The 19298-nt window shown below is 34.4% G+C and overlaps 2 protein-coding genes across 5 annotated transcripts in view; both read left to right on the top strand.

Moving 5' to 3' along the window:
* LOC144835056 (uncharacterized) overlaps window positions 1-7025 on the top strand; it is a 31034-nt gene extending 24009 nt beyond the window's left edge. The window contains exons 11-17 of the mRNA XM_078690073.1: window positions 370-633; window positions 908-1032; window positions 1460-1592; window positions 1880-2155; window positions 2554-2739; window positions 3220-3455; window positions 3897-7025. Of these exons, the coding sequence (XP_078546199.1) occupies window positions 370-633; window positions 908-1032; window positions 1460-1592; window positions 1880-2155; window positions 2554-2739; window positions 3220-3455; window positions 3897-5319 (2643 nt within the window). The 3' untranslated portion in view covers window positions 5320-7025. The remainder of the gene's footprint in view (window positions 1-369; window positions 634-907; window positions 1033-1459; window positions 1593-1879; window positions 2156-2553; window positions 2740-3219; window positions 3456-3896) is intronic.
* A 4739-nt stretch (window positions 7026-11764) lies between these two features.
* LOC144835011 (D-aspartate oxidase-like) lies at window positions 11765-18918 on the top strand. Of its 4 annotated transcripts, none has more exons than XM_078690020.1 (11): window positions 11765-11881; window positions 13043-13251; window positions 13754-13865; window positions 14307-14392; window positions 14877-14942; window positions 15563-15617; window positions 16035-16136; window positions 16606-16679; window positions 17435-17552; window positions 18057-18155; window positions 18779-18918. In XM_078690020.1, the coding sequence occupies exons 1-11, from the start codon at window positions 11876-11878 to the stop codon at window positions 18893-18895; spliced, it is 1044 nt and encodes a 347-aa protein (XP_078546146.1). In that variant the 5' UTR covers window positions 11765-11875; the 3' UTR covers window positions 18896-18918. The 4 variants fall into 4 exon arrangements, with proteins under 4 accessions (XP_078546146.1, XP_078546149.1, XP_078546148.1 ...); XM_078690023.1 differs by having other exon boundaries at window positions 11771-11787; XM_078690022.1 differs by having other exon boundaries at window positions 11786-11807.
* The last annotated feature ends 380 nt before the right edge of the window (window positions 18919-19298 follow it).

The following is a 19298-nucleotide window of genomic DNA, read 5'->3' as shown; positions in this document are numbered from 1 at the left end:
ATTTTAATTTTTTTTTATAATAAACCTGCTTTGCCAGGAGCAGTGTTCTTTTTAGAATGTCCTTTATGCCTTTGCTTTACATCATGGTCTAACATAAAAATAGATACATTGTATGCTGTTTATAATGATTTTTTTTGTCCTTTAGAACCTCTCATAAAACATTTACAAAAAGCTCACTTTTGTAAATGTTCTCTCTCTTTAAAAAAAACCCACATATTTCAAGAGTTAAAGGAAAATAAAAATGTTTATTATTGTTATTATAGACCGTAACAGTTGTATACAGCATAATATTATTGGATAAATCAAAGTTACACACAAGAAAAGAAATTGATTCTAATTTGATATCTATGTTTCATTGTTTTGTTTTAGTCAAATGAAGAGGAAAGCCTAACACAAGAAGAAATCAAGCAGGCACAGGTTGCATTGGATGAGCGTAACACTGTCTTTCAGGAGAACGTCAAAGAGACCAGATCAGCTCTTACATCTGCAGAATACCAGAGTCTTCTAGATAATCATTTGGCAGAACAGCGACTTCTGCAGGATCATCTGGATAGAGAAAGAGAAAAAATGAATGCTTCTTTTAAAGAGAAGCTGCAAAAGCGCTACACAAGAACTAAGTGTTCAGAGGATCAAGTAAGTTGTTGTAAAGTTGACCCTTCCAATACTGGACTCCCAAATTCCTCTTTACCACTAAAAACACATTTAAAAACCTAAAATTTTATATTTAGGCCAGTTCAAAAGTGTTGAGTATTGGGAGAATTGACTAGTTAGCAAGGTTTTTGTCTATAAGTCATGCTTGCCCAAATTGTGCGTCATTTCAAACTCCTGATAAATGTTCTTGGACGCCACTACTGATAGATGACATTCAAAATCCAAATAATTTGATTATCATTACAACATTTTTTAGAATGCTACTGATATCAAAACTCAAATTGAAACTGAACGTGCTAATTTTGAGAAACATAGAAAAGCAGACATGACTGAAGAAGAATATCAACAACTGTTAAAACAACATGAAGAAGAGATGACGAGGTAATTAGTACTACATTTTTCAGATTTTTATTTAAATTGTTTTTATTTCTTTTTTAACATTCAACATTTTTATATTATATTTTTTTATCATCAAACATACTATATGGTCCATAGGTTGAGAAAAATATTTACCACAGAGGATATAAGAATTATTTGTGAGTGGGTCATTAAGGCATCTATCTTTTAAAAAAGAAAAAGTACACAGAAAAAAACTGATCATGTATATAAATGTTAATATATACTGGTGCATGGTAAATATGATAATACAGAAGACTTGAATCTTATGGGACTTGTGTTACTGGAGTTACTTTGGATTTGTATAAGAAAATTGAAGCTTTTACTCTCCTTCTCCTTTCCCTCATTCTCCCTTGTTGTGAGTTTCCATTTTATCTAAATTATTATGATAAAGTCTTGTTTTTACCCACAGATTACAAGGTTTGCTGGATTCATCTTTAGACAGACAGAAACTTAACATGATGGACAAGTTAGAAGCTAGAAGACGGAAAAAAGCAATGCTTACTGCTGAAGAAACAGAAAAACAAAGATTACTTTTACTGCTGGTATATTTTTTAACTAAATCTTAATATAAATCCTAAATGATAATATTACCTGGATGATGCCGTGTGCATTTTGCTTCAAATATTATTAGAAAAAGTTTCTGAAGCAAAAATATTGAGAATTTGTGGAAAAAGAAGATTGTCAAATTGAAATGTGTAGGAACACAAACCACCAAACTTAGCTTGCAGATAAAACCATTTGAAAAAATAAAGAAAAGACCAGATTCACATAAATAAATTGTCCTTGAATCAAAGGTCAATCTTAAATATCATTTCATTTCTTATATTAGGAAAGAGATAACATCACTTTAGAAGAAATTGAGCAAGTAATTGACGACATTGAAGATTATGAAATAGCTGCACAAGAACAACTAGATGAAAAAGAAACAACAGTATCAGAGGAAGAGTACAAGATAATGCTTGCCAAACATCAGAAAGACATGGAAGAATTCCAAGCCAAACTAGACGAACAGAAGAAACGCATGGGAGATAAGTTAGCAGCTAGGCTAGCAGCGAGGTCTGTGATCCAGTCGGAGTTACAAGATGATGAGGAACAGATGCAAGAGGTAGACAATAATGTATAATATTAATTATGTAGGCCAGGTCTAATATGATCTGGTAAAAATGCTTTATTCAAGAGAGATCGAATATTGATATGCTGGTAAAATAACATTCCGTTTTTCTCAATTCCTTTTTAACTAAGAAGGCCTACAGTACACTAGGTGGTAACCAAATCATGTAAAGTGTCATGTAATTGTACTGGTTTGAAGATGGGCAGGGAAACTCCATCTTTAAACTCTTTAACCCAGCCTAGAGGTTTTAAGGCCAAGAAACCTCTGTTAATCTCTGCTGTTTCTCACCCATCCATAACTTTTTAACTCCCACCCTATAGGCTCTGTTACATTCCTAATCATAGAGATCTTAAAACAATTGTAAGTTAATAATTGTTGTTGTTTCTTGACAGTTTGCTGTGTTAGAGAGTTCTGTTGATGTGAGTGTACTCGCAACAAAAACTCAGCTGTGGACAACTCCTGTACAGTCTAAAGCACTTGTTGTGGTTCCTTTGCCAGAAGAATATCCAGTAAGGAAAAAGAAGGAACTCTATACCGATCCTTCAATCTTTAGAGATATAGATGCACATGCAATTAAGGTAAGCTCACAAACTACTTGATTCTTATGAGTGCTGCATCACACAAGTTTCCTATTATACTGGAGAAATCTAGATACAGTACCAAGAATCAGGTGCACAAATGATGTATTAATGACATACAGTATGCTACTAAAATATAGTCCAGAGTTCTAGAGAACCAAAACCACTTTTAGCCAAATTCTGATAGCCAGCCACACCTTCAATGTATATATTGTATTATGTAGAACAATAATTATTATGTCTCAATAAAACACTCATATCTATACAAGCGAGTTTGAGTCATCAATAGCATCCACACAACATTACCTAATGTTTAGAGATTAGATAAATGTACATGCAATTAAAGTAGTTGGATTTTGAAGGGGATGTTAGATTTAATATAGCATTAGCTATGTCACTCTCAGCGCACCATTATCCATACTGTTAATGTTTCAAAAGTTTAGTTTATGAATAAAATATATAATTTGTTTTATAATGTAGCTTGCTCAAACTGGTAGCCTTGTGATGTACCCGACATTTTCTGCTTTAGTTAATGAACTAATGCGAATTGGTACGAGTGAGCTTGAGAAGGCACGACTTGCTTTCCGATGGATTACAGCACAGAATTGTGATGAGATGGATTTGAGTGAGGTTGTGGATGATACTCCTCTTGGTGTTCTTAAAGGGATCTACTTCCACAAGATCACCTTCTCTACATTGTTCATGAGGATGTGCAGGTATCATACAGTAATCTTTTTGCTTCCACACATTTGTTGTATTTTTTGTGTCTTTTTATAATAGAGATTTAAACTACTATAGAGTCAACTGGGTACCAGTGAAGTGAACAGAGTAGGGACTCAATTAATTTCTGGCAATAAAGGGATTGTACATAAATGCCATACCTTTTTTTTTGTATGCACCACACACTGTATGCATACAAATTGCAACAGCTATAACCAGTAGCCTTGAAGTAGCCTACAACTATGAAGTTTGCTCTTGTAAATGAAAGAGTTAGAAGAAATCATTGCATGTTGTCAATTTACATAGAAGGATCGTTTGTAGAATATGCTTGCATTGATAAGCTCAAACATGCTGTAATGTAGGAGTGTTCATGGGTTCATGGCTGCCACAGCTTTAATGTGATATATTTATGAAGATTTTACATTTTACTGTTTCAGGTTTATTGGGCTGAGGTGTGTTGAAATCAATGGTTGTGCAAAGTTTAAAGGTTACAAACCAGGCATGTATATCTCTTCTTTAGACCAAGACTTTCAACACACTTGGAATGCTATCAGGATTGATGGTCACTGGCACTTTGTTGACTGCAACTGGGGTGTGTCACACATCGCTGACTCTGTAACCTTTGACCCTTTCAGATTTGAATATGATGAGCATTACTTTCTGGCTGACCCAGAGGTTATAATTGCTACTCATTTCCCAAATGAAGTTGCTTGGCAGCTAGTACCTCAACCTTTGACATTACAACAGTATAATGCTGGTGTTGTTTTAAAGCCAGACTTTTTCAAATATGACTTTGGGTTGCTAAACTTTCACCAGGCTGTGATTCCCTTAAAAACTGGTGACTTGGATTTACATGTAGGTCATCCTTCAGGATTTATTCTTTCATGCAAGGTTACATCAGTAGATAAAGGAAAAAACACAACATCGAAAGGAGTGAACTTTGACCAGTTTGTGTTTGTTCATCAAGTTGAAGAAAATCAGATGAGTATTTACATTCGCTTCCCTGAGATTGGTAAATACTACCTAGTTATTTATGCAAAGAAACAATACGTTGATGGTCAAGTCAATATAGAAACGGAGACGGAAATATGCCGATATCAAGTGATCTGCGAAGTCCCTAGTGTTGATCGGTACCCGTTACCCCACTCACCTGTTGATCACTGGGGACCGATTGGTGTAGGAAACGCAGGGCTGGAACCATTCACTCATAGAACTGCTGTCATTGTATCCAATGGTCAGCCAGTAACTATCGGATTTAAATTCTCTCAGCATCTGTTTTTCCAGCATGAACTAACTTGCCAAGAGGAGAAATCAAATGTGCTACACTCTTACATCATGTATCGTAAATTTAACGGTAATGTCTTGTTCACGATAACGCCACCACATTCGTCTCGTTTTGGTGTGAACATCTACATCATATATCCCAATGATCCCCAGCAACAGAAGATTCACCTTTGTAGTTATCTTGTAGTTGCCAATTCAGTCAAACAAACTGATGTCTTACCAATACCCGATATCAATGTACACTGGGGAGAAACAAGAGCGTTTAGTAATCTAGGATTGTCTTCTGTCAGCCATCCTGATCCTTTTGTCATCGTACAATCTGGTGATACACTTCGTATTGATCTTGGTGTAAGTCAACCTGTTTTTGCAAAACATGTACTTCATCACTATTCAGAAACCTTGGATTGTAGTGACCTTACCGCGTCTACGTATGGCCAGTCAACGAAGGGGAAAATAACGTTTCTGCTCCATCTACCCAAAAAGGGATATTATGTTTTCAAAATTTTAGGCTCAGATAATAATTCAACTGATTTTCCTATGACACTATGCTTTGTTTACCTTATCAAAAAGTGTTAAAAATTTATGTAAGAATGTTGCGTGGCCGAGTGGTTTATGCCAGGGGTGCCACAAACCACAGCCATAAAATGGCAGAGATCCAAGACACGTACTCTTCAACCATATTTTTTTTTCGTGCTAGAAGTCTCCTCGGATAAGGACTTAAAACTTGAGGACCAGTGTACACATCTGGCTCATGTGCACTTTAAAGAACCTATCATCGATGGTATCTCAACACGAGTGTCCCAGGATAGGATATGAAAGTTGTTTTATGTGACATAATCCACTGCTCTTTGAGATACATGTACTTGTGTGTAGCTTGTTATAAATATGAATCATGAATGAATCTATTATGAATACCAATATTTTCACCAGCAATAAAAGGGGTAAGGTAAAGTCGAAACCTAAGCTAATGCTAACGGCCGTGGTGCCCATCTCCATTTCCTTAGCGTTTGGGCCAGACTCCACTAAGTGTGTATGTTTGTGGGGGTACGCCACTCCTCCTGCACAAACGAGTCTGATTTACCTTCCCAGTACTTTTTACATACCGGTACCCAAGGGGTAATATAAGTACTAATTTTGTTTTGTGATATTGAATTTTTGTAATTAAGTTGTACGTAGTAAACTTCGTTCTAAGAGTGGGAGAGATAATTATTTTGCCTATTTCACAGGCAACTACGAAATCCAAAATAATGCTACAGTGAATAATGTATGCAATAGTTTATTTAGATCATACCATTTCATAATAGTGTATTCATAATAGGGTATTTATGAGGGTGATTATTATACATGCATCGTCTAGGTGTATATAATCAGTAAGATGTAAATCAATTGTGTTGCGTAGCACTGTGTAAATTATAAATAAATCATACTGTAAATTATAGAAACAGTGCTCATATTCGGAACATGATCTCATAATTGTGTCGAGCATAGCTCATTGGCGAAAGTTCCATATTTTTTAGTTGTATGAAAAAATGTCTCTGGCGGGATTCGAACCTGCAACTTCTCGCTTACAGGGCAAGTATCATACCACTAATCAGTAAGATGGATGGGTATGGAATGATGTCTACATCTCAGAAATCTTAATTATTGAATTGAAATAATAATAACCCTATGAAATGGTACAGTATGAACTATTGTATGGCATTATTTCACACATACGTGTATATTGTTTATAAGAAATGTTTGAAATAACGATTGACAGTGCAGTACTATTTAAAAAAATGATATTTATATGCTTTTTAAAATAGAGAGACAATTAAATATAATGCAATTATTAATTTATACACTATTTGTTAATGCTATATGAATCCTACATATCCAATTTTACGGTCTATCGGACAAGTTTGACTAGTTTATAAGTGAACAGGCACTGTGATGTGACACCGATCATTTTACTATTTCTTTTTTTCTTTTGTAGAGATTTCACCCATTTTCATTTCTCTACTTTCCAAATATTTATACAGGTGTATATAACTTTTTCTTATACATGCATTATGACAATATGTTATACTCTAAACATTATGTTTTAGCATATTTTTCACTTTCTTCTTACACAAACATAATTATATCTTTCTAATGGTAATATATTTGTGTACACATTAAATTATGTATAACTGTATAACATAAAAATATAATTCATTTGTATGTAATTGTTTCAAAATAACTAAGTATTTAAACACTAATAGTTATAACCAAATGATTATAATTGTTAAATTAATAGCAATTTCTCACCAATAACTTGGACATAATATTATAATTATCAATATGTTATACTTTAAATATTATATTTATCGCATTTTTTACCATTTTCTTACTAATTATGCATTATGCATTATGGTAGACTAATCGATCATTGTTGTGAAAAATTAATTAATTATATAATACAATGGTATAGGAAAAAAATCATGTTATTTTAATGTATGGAATAAACTTTTTTATGCCAAATGATGAAGTTAATATTATGAATACTTTTTACATTTAAAATAGGCAATATGGAATAAATATCCTTAATTTTAATTACATCTTATAATAACATTTCTGTGAATAACTGTGCAATTGTAAAATTATGGAATAAAATACTGGTTCCCTGTACTATTGTGAATATCCTTTATTGATAGATGGTCATCTTTTTTAGAAAATAAACGCCTTTTTGAATAAAAACTCTAAACGCCCCATATATATTGGCTGGTGTATTTGTGCGGTTGTATCTACTACAAATATCAATTATTATTACTTTTCCAATCAAAGATAAACCTCTTAGTTTCCACTTGTTGAGAACACTTTTTTATTCGTTCCAATTTATTTTCAAAGTTAAGTGTAAAAAGCTGATCAACGTTCCCCGAAACATACTCCGAGGTATTTGATTGGCCCATCTGTCCAACACAAATTCTTGGTACAGTCCCTAAAAGTGCCTATAGTCTTCAATTGCGTATCCGGATATTCACCCCCTGGACATTTACCCCCCGGAAAACTACCCCCGGACAACCACCACCTGGACAACTACCCCTTTAGGACAACTACCCCCCCGACAACTACCCCCCGGACAACTACCCCCTTAGGACAACAACCCCCTTAGGACAACTACCTCCTGGACAACTACCCCCCGGACAATTACCCCCTAGGAACAATTACCCCCCGGACAATTACCCCCCCCCCCCCCGGGTAATTACCCCGCGGACAACTACCTCTGACACAATACTCCCCGTATGACAACTACCTCCTGAACCTGGACAATACTCCGAGGGCAAATAATCATTTAGGACAACTACCTCCGTAGGACAACTAACCCCTGGACAACTACCCCCCGGACAATTACCCCCTAGGAACAATTACCCCCTAGGAACAATTACCCCCTGACAATTACCCCCCCCCCCCCCGGGTAATTACCCCGCGGACAACTACCTCTGACACAATACTCCCCGTAGGACAACTACCTCCTGGACCTGGACAATACTCCGAGGGCAAATAATCTTTTAGGACAACTACCTCCGTAGGACAACTAACCCCTGGACAACTACCACCCAGACAACTATCCCTTTAGAACAACTACCCCCCGGACGGACAACTACCACCCAGACCATTCAACAACCTGACTCTGCAACAGTGTATAATAGGAATTAATAACTATATTTTAATTCGTTACTTTGACGAATTACTATTCATTATTGTAAACAAAAGTAAAAGATTGAACATAAATATAGTCCTAAGGGAGGGGGTAGTTGTCCGGGGGGTAGTTGACCGGGGGGTAGTTACCCGGGGGGTAGTTACCCGGGGGGTAGTTATCCTAAGGGGGTAGTTGTCCTAAGGGGGTTGTTGTCCGGGGGGTAGTTGTCCGGGGGGTTGTTATCCTAAGGGGGTAGTTGTCCTAAGGGGGTAGTTGTCCGGGGAGTAGTTGTCCGGGGGGTAGTTGTTCTAAGGGGGTAGTTGTCCGGGTGGTAAACATCCGGGGGGTAACTGTCTAGGGGATAGGTGTCCTAGAACCTTAAATTGATCAAAGTTGACATTAAGACCAGAAAATTTAGAGAAGTTACCAAGAATGTCTATTGCTGTATTCAGTGAATATTCATCCTGCAAGAAGAACACAGTATCATCTGCTAGTTGATTTATTAGTATTTGTAATAGTAATACATTTAAAGTGTTTATTTTGTCTCACCGGATATCCAAAGCATTTCTACAGCAATTATAAATAAATATTTCGTAGTCCCCTTGATGGTTTAAAATAATTTGAGGTAAAACCATTATTAACTACACAGCTTGAAATATCATTATAACTTAAACCAGTTTTGTATCATTTCTCCAAAGCTAGTTTGTTTTAGGGATTCCTCAACAAATTTCCACATTATCTTTTCGAAATCAACAAATAATAACAAGTTATTGAAATGTTTTTCTTTATCTATCTTGTCCTAATACAAGACGGATATTTTCCCCTATGTAGCGATTCTGTAAAAAAAACTGGATTTATATTTGCTAACGTCTTTCATTTTGTAGTCTACATCATTCAGTAGCGATATTAGACGCCATTTTTAAAAATTCTGTTGAATATTTGTCTCCTTTTGACATTAAAAGATAATTAATACATATTATAGATATAAAATAACTCCTCTGCGTTGAGAGGTAGATAACTAATATCACTATATTAACACGTACGTAATAATCAACACGTGCGTACATAATATTAACACGTTTAATATGTACGTACGTGTTAATAGTACGTACTTACGTACCCTAGGGCTTGTAAACATTGAATGAATTACCACACAGAATTTCTTTTTCTGGTGCTGTTATTTGGAATAATTTACCTTTAGAATTACGAACAATTACATCTAGATTTTCTTTCTCTAAACAACTTAAAGAATTACTTTTATTTAAGTATATAAAAGAATAATCTATAATTTACAATGTTTTATATATTGTTAATCCATTAGATATTATCTATTGAACTGATATGGTTTTGTTTATTACAGTACAGTACATACAGTACTTTATGTTATGTTATGTTATTTATTTATTATTCAAACAATTTTTTGTTTTGTTTTTGACGTTATCAAATTTTTATTTTCTTTTAAGTTCTGTTATTTATTTGTTAAAGATGTATTGTCCCTTTGTCAAATTCCAAAAAAATAAAAAATAAAAGATTTCGAAAAAAAGTGGGTCATTTTGAAGTATCATAATAGTTATTACCTTTCACCAAAAATTAGTCGAAAAAAAAATCATTTTACTGAAATAAAGACGTTTTTTGGTTAAAAAAATAACTTTGACTTCCAGTCAAAGTTTTCGATCAAAACATATCTCATAATGCAACGCGCTTATTTGGCTGCTCTGTATGCATAATCATAAAACTTCCTCGCGATCTGTGTGAAAACACCTTCTCAACCGTGACGAGTTGTAAACAATCCTAATTAGCATCATGCATAATGTATAATCATGGTTTGAAATCTTTGTTTACTTTCGCTTGCGACGATTTACCAGACGAAATGTAATCAAATTAATTTAGCTGTTAATTACGTAAAATTGTTGTTTTTGGCTCGAATTTTCGACTTAAAGTGAATAACTTTAATATTACTTTGATATGGCCAATTTAAATTTAGAATATTCTGACCTTCATTTTTTTGTGTTTCAAGCATGGAGGTACCAAAGCTTGATTAGCTTCGGCTATATCTTGGCTACCTTTTGTATTGAAATTTTTGTTTGATACAATAAAGAAGAAGAGATTCATGTGAAAATATTGGGCTTTGTTAACATTTCTCAATTTACAGTAAGTAGTGTGATGCAGTATTCCTGCTTTATTGGAGTATAATGATCCACAGATCCTGGCCGTATTCACCAATCTCACTTAGGCTAAGGGAAATACTTACCCTTAAAATTTAAGAATTCCCTTAACAAAGGGAAACACTTAAGGGGTATTCACAAATGAGTTAAGGGATTCACTTACCTAAGGAAAACACTTAATTTAAGGGTAAAACTTAAGGGTAAAAATAATCGTAAATATTCATGAGTTGTCCCATTGTCCAATCACAGAGGATTTAATTCCCCTATGGTCCAATCACTTTCCTCTCTAAAACTAATTTGCATATTTAAAAAAAGAGTAAGGAGATTGGGGAAGGGGGACGGGGAGAAAGTGTGTGGACGTGAAGACGATGATCAATAAAAAGAAAATGGCAGTCAAAACAAAAACAAGTAATAGACCTAGACTAATTTGTATGAGGATCAAGAAAAATAGGTCTAGCCTAGATGCTACTAACAAACCAACATTCTGTGCAGGCTTAAACCTGTCTGTGTTGAGGAATATGCATCCTAGGCTGGTTACTTGGCAGACCAACAGGGGGGCCTAGCATCTCTACCTAGCCTACTAGACTGGGGGATAATTTCTATTACAACGAAATGAGAAGCCATCTTCCACGAAAATAATGGCAGTCAAAATAAAAACAAATAAATGAATATAGGCCTAGACTAATTTGTATGGTGAGGATCAGCAAAAAAAGTCTAGATGCTACTCAAATCAAACCAAACATGAATCCCTAGGCTAGGCTGGTTACTGGGCACACCAACAGGGGGGCCTAGCATCTCTACCTAGCCTAGACTGGGGCTGTCTACAAGTAGGCATAGTACTCGCACATACAGAATCGTCAGCACAACCAAGGTACTGAATAGTTAAGGGAACTTTTAAGGGACCTCTGAGGTCCCTTAAAAGTTAAGGGGAAAATAGACCAAGTTAAGGGTTTCCCTTAACCTTAAACCCTTTGTGAATACCACTTAAGTGAAACCCTTAATATTTTCTTGATTTAAGGGAAATTCTTAGGATTTAAGGGAAATATCTCACTTAAGTGTGATTGGTGAATACGGCCACAGATCCACATCAAAATGTAGGCGTCGCCATTTTCAGCCAATCATCTGATATATCGATATGACGTTATTTCGGTGATTCCCCTAAATGAAATTCGAGGTCAGTAAAAAGAAATGTGTACTGTCATTGTCAACACAACGGTGGTAGTGTATCAAGTTAAAAAGTCTCAAAACTCAGCTAACGTTTTTGTTAAAATACTAATTTACTACTCTAATAGGACGGTTTAGCCATATGGAAGTAGGCATTTATAATAGGCCTAGCCTAGGCCTAGTAGACCCTACCTTTCTTTACCTCTCTCCTAGTAGGCTAACTTAGTTTGGGACTTGCTTGCCTAGCCTAGGCCTAGACCACAAATTTAGGGCCCTATTCTATAAGCAGGCCTATTGGGCCTAACCTAGGAGGTATAGGTAGTAGCAGGGAGTTGTAACACAAATCCCTGGTAGTAGTATACCTAGGCTACATCACTATAGGTAGGCTGGGCTTATAATTAATATCTCCTCTATATAGTCTCTTTGGTAAAAAAAAAGAAGATTAATCCCTTCTATAAAATTGTTCACAACAAAAATGTCTTGCTCTTGAGTTTCGCTCATTTATATACATTGTTTGGTTACAGTATTTTTATTCTATTAGTATTATATTCTTTTGCCTGCATGTCAACTGCAATTAAAAATAATTGCAGTATAATAGCAGCTGTGCCCTTTACAATGTTATCGGTTGTGTTTGAAATTGATCTCATTTATTATATTGTTGATTGATTATAAATAGTTTTTTATTTTTGATTGACAATGACATAAGCTTCTTGGTTTTTTATATGAAGAGCAATTCGTTATCCATTTGCATTTGATCATATCTATTGCCGTCAAGTTACCTGCCACTCAAAGAATATATTTATACTTCCCAATAAAATAGATTACTAAGTGCAAATGGAGATACATAGTAAGATCAAAAGTGTACCAGCACTTCATAGTTCTTTTATTGCAACCAATATAATAAAAAGTAATGATTACAAATGCGACCATCTGTCACCTGATGTGCCAACTGTTACAGCACTTAACATAAATATAACATTAACAAGGCATTTTATTACAATACTGCCCAATACAAAAATACAAAAAAAAATAGCAATAATAATATAATCAAAACTGTATCTACCAGCACTTCATAGTTTTTTTTATTGCAACCAATACCATCTGTCACCTAATGTACCTACTGGTACAGCACTTAACAAAAATATAACAATAACAAGGCATTTTATTACTTTATTATTAGCACAGACATTTTCAAGAACCATTTCTTATCACCAGTACAAAAGTAGCCAAAAGTTCTTATATCATATTAACAACAGTAGGTAAGTCTGGCAATAGCATAATTAAGTTTAGCATTTTTTTTACTCTACAGTGTTTCAGTATGTCTAGGCCTACAGCTAAAGTTGCAATTGTAGGTGGAGGGATAAATGGCTTTAGTTGCGGGGTAAACATCCTTCAATCAATACCAAATACTGAAGTTACAATCTTGGCCGAAGTGCTTCCACCAAATACAACCGGAGACAATGCTGCAGGGTTGATATTTCCATTTGCAATTAATGAAACGAAGATGGAATCAGTTTTGTAAGTACTCCGTTTCTTTTCCAAAGTTGTCTGTTAGAAAATATGATATTTCTGTCAAAAAATACATTTGTTTATTTATATTCTAAAGGCAAATTACTAAAAAAATGACAATGCTGTGGGTTTCAGTGACTGCATCTCAATATACATATATATATATATATATATACTTGCACTGATGAAGGGCTAGTGTTGCCCGAAAGCTCTGCTAATTTTTCTGGCTGTTTTACTTTATCGTTTTGATTTAGCTTTTCGCTTTTCTTTTTGTATCTCCATTGAGATGCAGCCACTGATACCCACAGCATTGTCATTTTTTCAGTAATTTGCCTTTGGATTTATATATGTCCCGCATACCTGGCTCAGCCTATATATTGTGCCAGTTCTGCGGTACATTTCATTTCGAAACCTGAGCTTCACTGACGAGATCTAATAAGATCGAAACAGTACTGTCTGCAGATTGGATATATATATATTGCATTTCTGATTAATTTTATTTTCATTTTAGAAAATGGGTTAAGGAGACGATTGTATTCTGCAATCAAATGTCATTGACAGGTGAGGCAGCGGCAGCAGGAATTTTCCCACAATCCGGATTCTATGTCGTAGGTGATGATGATGTAAGTTAAACATTTTTGTCACAATGTCAAGCAAACTGCATATCTAAAATCTATTGAGTACAATAGATTTCAACATTACAAACATATTTTTTTGGCTGCGCAACAGCCAAAACTCTAAAAATCACAAACAAATGGCCTTCTTCCATTCGTATCGTCAAAACTACTGATCGGTTTTCTTTGGCACACATCTTAAACATAATTTTATATTCTCTAAAATTTAATCATAGTTTGAGATCATATTATTAAGTTTCCACATACAAATGTTTTTTGTAGAGTTGAGTCTGTAAAATTTACAGCATGTAATAGCTATTTTTCTTTAATTTTTAGACATATTATTGTTTTGTCTTTAAGAATATATTTTCCTTACCCATTGATATCCTATAGGCTATAACAATTTTAAAGAATTACCTTCAAAGTATTTTATATGTTTAATATTTATAGAATGCTTTGCAATATAAAGACATACTTCTTACTTTCGATGTTATAAGTGCAGAAAAGATGAAAGTTATAATGCCGTCAATAAACAGGTGGGAAAACAAAAAGATATAAGATGACATTTAGATGAATAAATGACTCAGTTAAAATTTCAACATTTTATTTCCACACCTACAGACTGTTTTAATGAAGGTGTTAAAAATCACTTCAGGTTCTCTGAGTAAAGAATATGTGAATTGTAATTCGCAGAAATTTATGTATACTTTTATAATAAGATCACCATCACAATAAGGCCATCATGTGAAGTTCCTAGAAATGAAAACTCATCCACAAGTATTAAACTCACTGGGATGTATTATAGGGAAGGGAAAGCCTGTTTAGACCCCACCTAAATCCGCGCCTGTCCCACCCTGAGTTTATAAGCCCACTGTGATATAAAAGCCCATCTTGACGTAAGGTCACTCTGAGGTATTATACTTATTCTGAGGTAGTATAAGCCTCCCAATTAGCAATTTGTGTGGAAGTACTAGTGTACACAGATGATGATCATAACACTTTTCTTTCATTAAATCACAGCAAAGCTGCTTTTGCGACCACATATGTTATGGAAGGAGAACCATTTCTAGCATGGCTCACAAAAAGGTAAGTTACCAGTTATTCCATTGTGACACTCAGTGTAGATTACCTTGTAGTTAATTGTGCTTGTTTAATGCGACACAAAATTTAAACAATGAGTGCTACTCTACCAAAATACCAAGGTACAGTACCAATATTAGGTACTGGCAAGGTATGGTACCACTATTATAGGTACCGAGGTACGGTATCACATATATTTATAATTGAGGTAAAATATCACTATTTTACTAGGTAAACCAATATTAGGTGCCGAGGTACACTACCTCTGTTAGATACCGAAGTAAGGTATTACTATTAGGTGCCAAGGTATGGTACCACTATAAAGTGCACAGGTACAGTATCACTATTAGGTGCCAAGGTATGGTACTACTATTATGTAATAAGGTAGGGTACCACTAGTGCTAAGTACCAATCTATTGTTCCATGCACTATTATGTGATTTACTGTGCTTCGCATTGTTAAAAGTACAGACAACTTTTTCATATTATTATATATTCTGCCTGTTCAACTAAAAACTGTATTATGTATTTTCTTTCAAGATGAATTCCAACTTTATTAAACAAGCTTGAGAATTACTTCAATAGACTCTTACTTACTGTATTATTTGAAAATTATTACTTTTGCAGGTTTAGGCGATATGGTGGTAATGTACAACAAGTTAAAATTCATTCACTTAGTGAGGTTAGTCTGAAATGTCTCAATTAGTTAATTGTATTGATCCTGTTGATGATGATGCTATTGAAGGAGATATCTTTTTAAGAGGACTCTTTCATGTTAAATGAACAAGAGGGAAATAGTTTTAGTTGTTATAGTAATTTTGGCCGACTTGTATTTCAGTAGACACCCCTATTAAGGTGGGCACTTGGTTTGTTCCTGAAGGTGTCCCTGTTGTACTGTAATTAAATTTAGAAAATAAAAATTGATTTGGACAAAATAATCCTGCACAATAATGTTATCTATGGAGACTTACAATATTTTGTTTTTAAATATCATTGCTGGTTTTATCAAACTACACATTTTAATATTTTTGCTTTAAACCCACTCAATTTGACTAAAATAATTGTATTTTTCCTGTTTGTTTGTACTGTACTACTGTAGCTTTCTAGTAAATATGATATAATTGTTAACTGCACTGGTATGGGTGCCAAAGAGTTGGTGCAAGACAATGAAGTGTTCCCTGTACGAGGTCAAGTTATAAAGGTAAATTTACATATCATTTTCAATTTTATCATAATTTAACTTGTTCTGCTGTGAGAATAGAACTATTTGTTGTAATTGTACTGAATACTCTCTATGTGTAGAGCACTTTCATGTTGGTGCTTAACTTGCTGGTTTTTTGACCTCAAATCTAATACTTAGCCACCAGCAAAAACTTGATGGTCGCAGGCTACTGATCTGGAGGTCATGTGTTTGCGTTTCATCCCAGAAATTACTTTTTCATTTTTTTGTCAATTGGTATAAAAAGATATTCAGTACAATTATGCTCCCTCAAAGTTACTTAATAGTATGGTGTTAAACCCAATTATTGTATATTAAATTAACTTTACTATTGTAGACAAAAATGCTACTGTACTTACTTTTAGAAAGTTGATAATGTTGCATATGTTGATGACAAATAAATCACTGAACATTTGTTTGTTGTAATATATGTTTTATTCTAAACTTATAGGTTAAAGCTCCCTTTATAAAACACTTCTTTATTGACCAGAGGAATGACTTAACTATGACGTATATAATTCCCACGTAAGTAAATATAACGTTACTAAACCACTTGGTATTTAACAAAAATGCCTTTTGGTATCGCTGGGCTGCACTTTAAAAACACAGCCTATAGAGTTCTGCGGTGCTGACGTCATGACGGTAGGTGGCGCTGCGTGGACGGTAGGTGGCGCTGCATGGTTGCTAGCCAACCGAAAAATGCGTTCAACCGGCCTGGGTGACTCCAAGTTTACCAATGGTCTGTAATAGGCTTATTGAAGTAGTCATTTTAAAACTTAATAATTTTCAATAAAAACAAACTAAAATTTCAAAAGATCACTAAATAGGCCTATTTGTTTTTAATCTATTTATTCTTCAACTACAATTTAAGTTAAAAAAAATCAAGCTAAGATACATAATTTGATAGAAACACAGATCTATAGTGTTTATCAACATAGTAGCGTTGAACGCATTTTTGGTTGCTCTAGCAACCACGCAGCGCCATCTATAGTTGTGACGTCACACTGCAGAACTTTATGTATAAGAACTTATAGTATATTTTTAGGCTGGCATATATGGTGTCAATTGGCAAATACTAAATAAAGCTAATAATTGAGATTTGAATATAGTTTTTGTTATATTACTAGTTGTATTTCTGATGTTAAATCATGTACTATATTTTTCTAAATATCAGCTCAGCGAAAGTGCTAGAAAATAGGGCTAGACAATTTGGCCTGTCCTAATGTAGCAGGTAAAAAAGGAACAACCTTGCTAATATTAATAATGGAATATCTTTACAGATCTGAGACTGTAACAGTTGGTGGAACTGCTCAAAAAGGAAATTATAACGTGGACGTTGATTTGTCAGATAAGAAACGGATTATGGATGGTGCCTGTCGGATGATTCCAAATTTGAAAGTAATAAGATCTAAATACAAATCTTCCTCCAATTTAAGGCTTAATTAATAACTGATAAAATGAGTAAATAAATAAATAAGAGACCACTTTTCCGAATGGGATAAACACATGATTTATCAAGCCTAAAGCCCAAAAATGTGATCGCAGTAGGATTTAAAGCAAAAAATAGTCAAATTTTGGCTGCCAGCTAATGTGGCTTTGGTTGATTTTAAATATTTATTTTGTCATTTTATAATTGAAAACATTATTTTTTCGGTTTTTCTTGTTACGGAACTTTGTTGTAAACTACAAAATGGTCTATTTAATTAATCTTCATTTTTTATGTTTTTATGGGAAAATACATCTGGCTCCAATTTTGTGGACCCCTGTGGTTTGTATGGACCAAGCATTTTTTGGTAGAATCCTTACAAAACACTGGACCACCATTTGATTTACACCCATAAAGGCTTCAGAAACTATTGAGTCTATTAAAATAATAGTCTTAAATCAAATATTATCATTTAGAATTGTACATATATACGAGACTGGGTTGGTTTACGTCCCGGAAGAAGGTCTGTAAGACTTGAGAAAGAAACAATGCATTTTAATGGGAAAACAATTTCAGTGAGTATTTTTCGTTTTACACTGTATCATCAAATAGCACTACCCCTCTCCTCCTTAACTGCACCATCGATAATAGTATATGGCTATATCTGGCCAGAAATATTAATAGTATACAAACAAAATGAAGAACATATAAAATCAGAATGATAAAGATGAGGGAATTTATTTATTTCAAGCATCTTTAAATATTTGTGAGAATGAAAAAAGGCAGATCCACCTGAGATTTGAACAAAGAACCTTCAACTTGATATACAGATGTCCCAACAGTTTGACCACTGGGCTTTCATGGTATTGTTTTAGTGGATAGCGAGAACACCCTCAGCGTGAAGAGCACAGTTGATTGTACGCATTACCCACCAAGATCAAATTGATACACACTTTCACTATTTTAATTCACGAAATGGGATCTCCGAACCGGAAAATTTAGAATTTATTCTGTGCCTGCCCAAAACAAAATTAGAGTACCCGATTGTATATAAAGACACCATGCACTCATGATGACGTAATTAAGAGGGCTGCAGTACATTTATTTAGTGTCACATGACCCACAATTCTCCTATCAAATGACAAGAATCTACTTAGGTGTGTTATAAAATGGGATAAAATTCTTTATTTTTCTACAGGTAATCCATAACTATGGACATGGCGGGGCTGGACTAACTCTTTCTTGGGGATGTGCCAAAGATGTGGTGTCATTGATGAAACAGGATATCGCAAACAAAATAAGTTCTAGATTGTAAAGATCTTGTGAAAATGCAACAAAAATTGAAAAAAATTATTTTTAAAATAAGAGGAAAATAATGTACATAAAAATAATCTGGGAAACTAATGAGATAAAATAAAATAGTAGGGCTTTCAAGCAGGAAAAATTTGATAAAATGCTGACATAACCTACATTTTAAAGTTGATTTGAATTTGTGTGTGTGAAATGTTTAAATTGTCTCTATATTATTATGGTGTGTTGAGTTCATCTCGAAGATCAGTCTGGTCCATCTGTAAGATCAGTCTGGTTCATGTGGGAGATCAGTCTGGTTCATCTGGAATATCAGTCTGGTTCATCTGGGAGATCAGTCTGGTTCATATGTGAGATCAGTCTGGTTCATCTGGGAGATCAGTCTGGTTCATCTGGGAGATCAGTCTGGT

Source organism: Antedon bifida, chromosome 2 (assembly GCF_963402885.1).
Source record: "Antedon bifida chromosome 2, ecAntBifi1.1, whole genome shotgun sequence".
Lineage (NCBI taxonomy): Eukaryota > Metazoa > Echinodermata > Crinoidea > Comatulida > Antedonidae > Antedon > Antedon bifida.
This window is presented reverse-complemented; position numbering and strand designations above follow the sequence as displayed.